At 40.3% G+C, this 9,312-nt stretch overlaps 1 protein-coding gene across 1 annotated transcript; it reads right to left on the bottom strand.

Moving 5' to 3' along the window:
- Window positions 1-4,658: 4,658 nt before the first annotated feature.
- Window positions 4,659-6,376, bottom strand: LOC105940262 (olfactory receptor 6N2-like). Its single transcript, XM_012882749.3, has one exon. It carries the CDS (start codon window positions 6,268-6,270, stop codon window positions 5,356-5,358), a length of 915 nt encoding a protein of 304 aa, XP_012738203.2. The 5' UTR covers window positions 6,271-6,376; the 3' UTR covers window positions 4,659-5,355.
- Window positions 6,377-9,312: the final 2,936 nt, after the last annotated feature.

Below are 9,312 nucleotides of genomic sequence, written 5' to 3'. Positions count from 1 at the left end.
GTAAAAGTAATTTAAACTCCGAAAGGTGTAAGTGGCGACAGGACTGCATAATATTTATAGAAAAATAGCTAAACTAAAAAATGTGTTAATACTAGTAAATGCTGCGATGTTACAGTATTGAAGGCTCAAAGTGCTATCCATTAATAACGGACATAACACATGAAAAAGAAATCTACATTTACTGAGTCTGAAATATGATAATTGTTATAGTTTCAATGCAACAACAGAGGAGGAGAGATAACAATGAACTAAAGTAACAAGTCATAATGAAAAATCAATTTAAATCAATTGTGTGCAATGATGAACTCATATAGACAAAACTGAACAGATTTATGAACCATTTTAGCCTCGAGAAAAGTAGGCTACTTACTTGAGAGTCTTGGAGTCGATCCATCTTCAGGCATGAGGTGAACAGAAAACTCCTGCTTCAGAGTTTGCTAGTCAGAAGTTTGCTAGTCAGGGCAGATGCTAATTCTGCCTCCGACAGAAATTAGGTGACTTTTCATTGGTGATTTTGGAATCGGCACTTATGATTTCCTAATGTTTTTTATTTTATTTTTCCTGATTGTTGTTGTTTTCCAGCTTCTTGTTTTACCAGCTTTTGTATTGAAAAGCTATTTTATTGTTGGTAAGCAGTACCACAAGTACACTCAGTAGAGTTATACAAGCGCATCCTTTCTGAGGCTGTCATTCTATTGGCTGAAAAGGTTGCTAGGTGACAATCCGACTCCAATCTGAGAGAGAGCGAAACAAATCCACAAGCAGAGCCTACAGGTTTGCAAGCATATCTCAGACTCGAGCAGAGAGACATTTGTGTGCGAAGAGAAGGAAGCAAGCGAGAGGAGAAAATATCTGTGCAAGAAGCATTAAATCTGAGAGCAGAGACAAAGATTTGATGGAGAAGAGAATATATACATAGAAGCATACTGTATGTTCTCAATGTGAGCATTACAAGTTTTGAGTGCAAGAAGATGACATTCTTTTCTCAAATTGAAAATGTGTACTCTTGGGTTTTGGCAGTAAAAAACCTCCATAAGCACAACACAAGTTTCACAAACCTGCATGCACCTAAACACCACTTGCATTTTGTTCAGAGCAGCGCAAATCCATAGTTGCACAGAGCTCAAATTGAAAAGAATGGATTTTGGACGTAGCAGGGGTGGTGCAACATTCATTCTGCAAACCCCGTTATTTACGGTATTGCACATGGAACAATTCAGTATCTCAATTGCCCCTAAAGTGAATTTTTCCATCTTACAGAATCTGCAAATGGATCCAGCTGAAATGCCAAATCTGAAGAGAAAAGTCTGGGACTGCCCGCTATGTCACAGTTAGATTTATTCAGTTGTTTCTGTCAGAGAAATGTTTGCATTTTATGAGAGAGGAGGTTAATGGTTATTTGTTTTATGCCTGTTAATCTGTTTTTTATGATCTACATTTTTGTTTATGCTGTCTTGAAAAAAAGTGAAGTTATTATACATTAAATCATTCATTTGTTGAATAAAAAACTATTTGTGTGTAGGAATTATGTTACAGTTAATAATAATTGCAAAACTCTTGCCTGTAACTCTGGAAATTACATGCATTTTGATTAAAGGTTATAGACTGACAAACATAGGCATTGTAAATGGTAAATAGTAAATGGCTTGTACTTGTATAGCGTTTTTAACTAGTCTTGACGACCTCCAAAGCGCTTCACACTACAGTTCAGTCATTCACCCATTCACACACACATTCACACACTGACGGTGGTGAGCTATGCTAGTAGCCACAGCTGCCCTGGGGCAGACTGACAGAGGCGAGGCTGCCATACACCGGCGCCACCGGGCCCTCTGACCACCGCCAGCAGGCAATGCGGGTGAAGTGTCTTGCCCATACTTTATTGTCCCAGCAGATTGCTTGATAAAAGCTGATCCATAAAAGAACACTGACACATTCACACATATAATCCAGCAAGTGAACCTGCAAATCAGACCAGCAGACAAGACCAGAGCATCAGAAGTATGACAAGATACTCTATGCCTGCTTTAGCAATCTCATTGAGAAAGGGACAAATGAGTTTTTAAATCTGTTAAGTCTGCAAGCAGGGATTCTAAACCGTTTGCCAGATGGTAACAACTCATATTGTGAGTTGAGGATGTGAGCAGGATCAGACAGTACCCTCCGAGCAAGGCTGAGGACAGACTGTTCATAGATGGACTGCAGAGAGGAGTTATCAGTCCTTCATATCACCTTCTTCATTACAGTTTGTACCATGCGACTAACTTTAGATTTTAGTTGCACAGAGAGGTTTATGTTTGACGCTGACATTCTAAACTTCATGATGCTTTTCAATATGGCCTGGTAAAATAAAAACACAAGCTTCTGGTTAACCCCAAAGACTCTGAGTCTGTGTAAGAAATACAGTCTCTGCTGTAGACGGGAACATAATACATTCACATGAATTTCCCACTTGAACAAGTTATCTAAGTAAACACCCAGATATCTATAAGAACAGATCTGGCTTATCTGTTGATCATGAATAAAAAGCGGCCAGTTGTCACCTAGAGACTTGGGGTCAGTTATCATTTCTTCTGTTTTCTTGGCATTAATAACAAGTTGGTGGTCGTCACACCATTGAACAAAGGACTGTACCTCATTAAAATATGATGAGGGGTTGGTCCATGCAGAAAGCCAGGAATAGCAGTATCATCAGAGAACTTTTAATTTCCAGGCAGCTGCTGATGCAATCATTTGTGTAAATAGTAAAAAGGACTGGAGAGGTAACACAGCGGAAAGGCGTTAACTCTAACAAGAAAAAAAAAATAAAACCATTTAATAAGAAAAGGATTAAAATTCCTCTGCTGTAATTTCTTGATGAGCAGGTGAGGTTGTTGGGTATTAAAAGCAGAGCTAAAATCTATAAACAGGTGTGTGATATAGGTGTGTGATGCCATTGATGGCATCATCTCTACCCCATCCATGTCTGTAAGTGAACTGGAATGGGTCAAGACCAGGATTTATCTAATTTTAAGAGGGACACATCATATTTCTCTAGGCACTTCATTACTACTTATAGAGCAGGGGTGTCAAACATACGGCCCACGGGCCAGTTCCGGCCCGCCGAACAATTTAGTCCGGCCCGGTGGCTAAATGCATTATCCATCCATCCATTTTCTGATCCGCTTAATCCCTCATGGGGTCGCGGGGGTTGTTGGTGCCTATCTCCAGCGTTCACCGGGCGAGAGGCGGTGGTCGCCAGTCTGTCGCAGGGCTAAATGCATTATCATTATTCAAAAAAAAAAAAAAAATAGTTGTCTTAATGCCAAAAAGAGCTCATCAGATTTGACTTTCACAAGTGGAGCAGTACTGCTTTTGCCATAGTGCTCCGCTTGATTTATGAATGTGAATAGTTTTCATGCGGGGAATATCTCAAATGATATGGACACTACAATGGGAAAGTAGGAGAGGAAAGGAAGAACAAGAAAAAAAAGAAAAGGTGAAAGAGGAGATAAAAGGAAAAGAATGATAAAACAATTATTGAAAAAAAAAACATGTACTTCATTTAATTGAAAAGCTGCAGTCCCTATATTGTCAACGAGGGGCGCTGTGTTTAAATCAGCAGATGATAGCACTGAGCTTCAGATGTGGAAAATTGATTTTAAATAATTTCTTAATTTTTATCTGTTTGATGTATTTTGTCATGCAGGACAGTGTTTTTAAGTTCCAAAAAATGTGAATAAATGTTTTTCAACATTGTACAATCACTGTGATCAGTTCTTATGCATAATGCACAAGTAAATGTTTAACTGAGTAAAAGTATTGTTGAAATTGCACATACTTTTCTTAAAAACGCTAAGGTTATTTATAATATATTGTGTAAAAGTGAAATTCATTTAATATTAAAAAAAAAATCAACAACAAGTCCACTTTTATTAGTTCTATTTAATCTTGCAATGAGTTTACTCTCGTGGCCCTATTGAGATCAGATTAAGCTGTATGCGCCCCCTAAACCAAATTGAGTTTGACACCCCTGCGTTAGAGCCACTGGCCTAAAGTAATTATTATCAGATGGGCTTCATTTCTTGGGAACCAGGATGCTAACTGACCTTTTCCAAAGAGAAGGAACATTATATTGATATTGCTCGAAAACAGGGCACCTGTGCTCTTCAGCACAGGTTTTTAAAAGAAAAGCAGAAATACCATCTGAGATGGTGTGTGACATCGTCATACCATATTCCATCTAACAAGATACCATTAGTTCTTCACTAAACAATTTTTTTTTTCTATTTAAAATAAGGAAATTTCGCTTATTGCTCCTTTAAAGTTAAGTCTGAAATGCAGAATTTAAGACTATGTGCAAACAGATTTCCATTTTTTTTTTATTTATTTATTTTTTTACTTATTGCTTTACCTTATTAATGAGACATATTTTCCTTTGGTCACTTTCTGAGATCTTCATTGTATGGTAAGCAGTTATTCACCCCTAATTGAGGGGTCAATACTGATATTTTGAGAATAAATATCATTTCATAATAGATTTCTGTAATTTTTGTCTACAGAGAGTGCAATTAGAGCTCAGTGAGACTGATTCTTATTGCAGAGACTGTATACACAATGCTGGTCTGGAGGTTTTGTTTATTTATTTTTTAAAACATATTGGAAAACATTGACTTTCACTTCACAATTATGCACTAGTTTGTGGTGGTCTATCACATTAAAATCTAATTAAAATACATTGATGTCCGTAGTTATGTTAATATATAAATATACAAAAAATAAGGGCCGTGAAAACATTTTTAAGACTCCATTTAATATTTAAAAGAACGCTCTTGGAAAAAAGTTTTACAATGACTTAAAAATACTGGTATGAATGTTATTCAGTAAATACATATATAACACCAACAAGACCAACATTTTTTATATTTTTGTTTTGGCTGTAAATATATTGCTACTAAGATCCTGGACATTAATAGTGAAAATCTCTGTAACATTTGTTTTATTATTCACAGTAAAGAGAAAAAATGAAAGCACAAATCACAGAATAGCCTTTCTCCTGCTTCATAAAACAACCGCTGAGGTGTTAAAAATTTCATTCATTTTTAAGGTGGCATTGCTGTCGTCACTACAAATTATACAGGGTTGAGCATTTGAGAAAACAAATGCCAAATAAGACTAATTTTCTGCTGATAAGTTGAATGCATTTAAGAAAAACACAGAACTAGTAACATTCTAGCCTTGACAGTAAATGTTTACCTTTAAGTTTTCTAACTGAAATCTCCCCACAGACAACCATTACTGGTTAGACTATGTGGGAACTGAGCAAAAGATTTCACTAAAAGGGCATACATTACAAAAGCTTAAATACAGCTACAGCTACGGTCCCCTAAAATGATAGAATAACCTTCTAAGGTGTTTATAAATGTCTTTCATTTTAAATCCATACATGATCGGATTGAAAAGAGGACTATACATTATTATTTGCAGTGTCATTACAAAACGTACTGTCTTTGAAATATTGGACTGGAGTCTAACAATAACCACGTCATAAGTAATCAAACAAGAATAGTTGATTAAAACCAACAGGTGAGGTAAACATGTCTGTGCTGCTTTTTTCCTGACTTCTCCACAACTTCTATAAGCAACCATAAGTATCCTTGTGTAAGTAAATAGAATGAAAAGCATTGGAAGAAGACTAATATTGAATAGAGCCACTACACCATATACCGATAGTGCCCTTGAAGCCACACAGAAAAGATAATTCACTGAAATGTTGCAATAAATGCCTTTCAAACTGAAGCTGCAGAGTTTTAAATAAGCAAATACAATGGCAGGCACAGCAATATGACAAGCAGGTACAAGCCAAGCTAAAAAAAGGAAACTGCTAACTTTTGCTTTTCTCATGATGGTTGGATATTGCAGAGGTTTACATATGGACACATATCTGTCATAAGCCATGGCTGTTAACAGCAAGAATTCAGAACAACTCAAAGAATAAAATAAAAAACTCTGGAAAATACACAGCTGATAAGTTATAATCTGTTTTTCAGATAACAGGTCTATCAAAAGCTTTGGGTAGACAGCAGTGCTGAAAAGCATGGAGTTCACTAACAAAGCAGCAATAAAAATATACATAGGCTCATGGAGGTTTTTGTGAATCACAATCACACAAACCACTGTAGTATTGCTTGACAGGATCAAAATGTAACTTATAAACATGATAAAAAAGTAAACATATCTGTATTTTTCAACTTCCAAATAACCATCAAGAGTGATATATGTTACATTCATTTCAGTAAACAATGTAATTATAAAAACCCAAATGAATAAATGAGACAAACTGTTTTTAAGTGCTGCATATAAGAAAAGAGATATTGTAGTCTCACTTTCATTTACAAAAGCAATACTCAGACTGGAGCCTGAGTAAGACAGATCAACTATTTAAAGAGAATTCTTGAATCACTATGGATTTCAGGGGTAATTCCTTGTTGAGCTGTTGGCATGTTAACAACCTCTGATAAGTCGAAGGGAAGTGTGTGAAGGCTGGGCTCATTGTGCTTCCGCGTTGCTTTTACAGTAAAGGCTGGTATTCCATAAATTTCTAATTATTGTTGATCATATCTATTGTTAAGCACACAACATAAAACAAACAATGCCAATATACCAATAACAACTGCAATAATCTTGCTGGGTACAATCGTTTATTTTTCAAAACTGCACTGACTGTTTACATCCACTAGCTTATCTGGAAAAATTCCATACTTTTTTTGTACAGATAAAGACAAAAAAGGTTATAACTCCATTAGAGCTTTTTATTTGATCCTAAGTTCCAGTTTAAGTTTTTAATATAGCACATTTATGTAGAAATGCAATGTAGCTCAGAGGTTAGGGAGGTCGTCCTGCAATTGGTGGGTTGCCGGTTCAATCCCCTGCTCCGACGTTGTGTCCTTGGGCAAGACACTTCACCTGAATTGCCTGCTGGTCAGAGGGCCTGGTGGCAGCCTCTGTCAGTCTGCCCCAGGGCACCTGTAGCTACTAACATAGCTCACCACGGTCAGGGTGTGAATGTTTGTGTGAATTGTGTGAAGTGTAAAGTGCTTTGGGGTCATCAGAGTAGTTAAAGCGCTTTACAAGTAAAAGCCATTTACCATTTACCATCAAAGTGCTGCACAGAAAGCCTGTCTGTTCGGTGTCTTAAAACTCAACAGCACCAACTGCAGTTGTGGGCTGAGGGCCTGACTTACACCAACATGAAGCCTTTAAAATATATAAACAATTTCACTTTGGATAAAAGCCTTAGTTTAATAGAGGATCACAATTCACCTCAAAAATTGGATTTTAGAAGGTAAAATCTGAGTCAAATATATCGAGTCAAATATAACCACCCAACCCCATTAATGGGGGTCACCCAGTGGTTCATTATTGTAATAACAAAGTAGCAAATTTGATATGTAAGATTAAAACAAAATTATTTAAACAGAGTTTGCTGAATAAAGCATGATTAGATTTAAGCATGTTATTTTGAGCAAAAATTCCGAAAAAAAGAGGGTGTCGTCGGCCTGGACAACTTAATAGAATGCTCCTGGCTATCCAGCTCCGTATGAGAAGCACTACAATTACCACTTGACCCCAAGATAATTACTTCAGTATCATTCTCATTGAAATGCAGCTATGAAGAAGAACAGTTATCCTTCAGTTGATGGTAGATCTGAGTGTTATCAGAAATTTACAAAAGATGCAATAGCAGGAGGACATCTGACAAGACCAGGGGTGTAATGATTTGCTGAGGTTGAATCCAATGTAAGCCAGACACAGAGCTGATGCTTGATGGATTTATTAAAGAGATGATGGGTTATCTGGGCAGGCAAAAAACGATCCACAGAGGTACAGGACAGACATCCAGGGAAAAACAAAAAGCTGGGGCAGACTCAAAAAACAGGACAGATTAGGTCGGGCAACAGACAGGTAAAGTAACAGAATTACTGAGGTTGGGTGATCTTACCAAGAACATACGGGCAGATATCAGAGGTGACGTCTGAACAAAGAAAACAGTTAATAAAGTCCAAAAAGTCCAAACAGAAAACAACCCACATTGGGCGAATCATAACTAACAGTCTCTAAAAACAACAAGAGTCTGGTGGATGTCCCGGAGGACGGCCCCGGCGTGGCGGGTTCTCCGGCGGGCGGGCCCCGGCGTGGCGGGTTCTCTGGCGGACGTCCCGGCGGACGGCCCAGGCAAGTCAGGATCTCCGGCAGTCGTCCCGGCGGGCGGCCCAGGCGAGTCAGGATCTCCGGCGGTCGTCCCGGCGGACGGCCAGGGCGAGTCAGGATCTCTGGCGGAAGGCACCGAGGAGGCAGGATCTCTGGAGGCCGCAGTGAACCTCGGTCCCTGACTCCTGAAGAGGGAGAAAACAGAACCGGGTGCCAGACTACAGACTAAGGAGGGCACCGGACTACAGGCTGAGGAGGGCGCCGGACTACAGGCTGAGGAAGTCGCCGGACTACGAGCTAAGGGAGGCGCCGGACTACAGGTGACTGAAGAGGGAGCCTGGCTACAGGCGACTGAAGAGGGAGCCTGGCTACAGGCGACTGAAGAGGAAGCCTGGCTGCAGGCGACTGAAGGGGAACCCTGGCTACAGGCGACTGAAGGGGAAGCCTGGCTACAGGCGACTAAAGAGGGAGCCTGGCTACAGGTGACTGATAAGGAAGCCTGGCTACAGGCGACTGATAAGGGAGCCTGGCTACAGGCTGCTAAGGTGGGAGCCTGACTACAGGCTGCTAAGGTGGGAGCCTGACTACAGGCTTCTGGAGGCCCCGGGCTACAGGCTTCTGGAGACCCGGGCTACAGGCTTCTGGAGACAAAGTCAGACCCTTGGTAACCAGAAGTCTCAGGACCAGCTTCTGGAGGGTCTCAGAAAGCGACATCCAATACAGTCTCTCCCAGAGTTGGCTGTCCATGAGGGCAATAAGGGGTCTAGGCTTATAAACAACACAGAGAGGCTCAAAGTCTCCAGGGGACCACGGTTGCTGACTCCTTTTCTGAGGCCCAGGGTGCCCGAAGAGCAAAAGACCCCCCTGGGTTCCCGCCTCACAGGTTGGCGACGGACCCCTTTGGGTTCCCACGTCACACGTTGGCGACGGACCCCTCTGGGTTCCCACGTCGGCGTCGGACCCCCCTGGGTTCCCACATCGCAGGCCAGTGGAGGCAGGTCCTCCTGGAACCCCTCACAGGACTTGGGCGGGGGCAGGTCCTCCTGGAACCCCTCACAAGACTTGGGTGGAGGCAGGTCCTCCCGGACCCCCTCTCGTGATTTGTGTGGGGGCAGGTCATCC

This window comes from Fundulus heteroclitus, chromosome 7, assembly GCF_011125445.2.
Source record: "Fundulus heteroclitus isolate FHET01 chromosome 7, MU-UCD_Fhet_4.1, whole genome shotgun sequence".
In the NCBI taxonomy this organism is placed as follows: Eukaryota; Metazoa; Chordata; class Actinopteri; order Cyprinodontiformes; family Fundulidae; genus Fundulus; species Fundulus heteroclitus.
The sequence above is the reverse complement of the archived record's forward strand: the minus strand, read 5'-3'. Positions and strand labels throughout refer to the sequence as shown.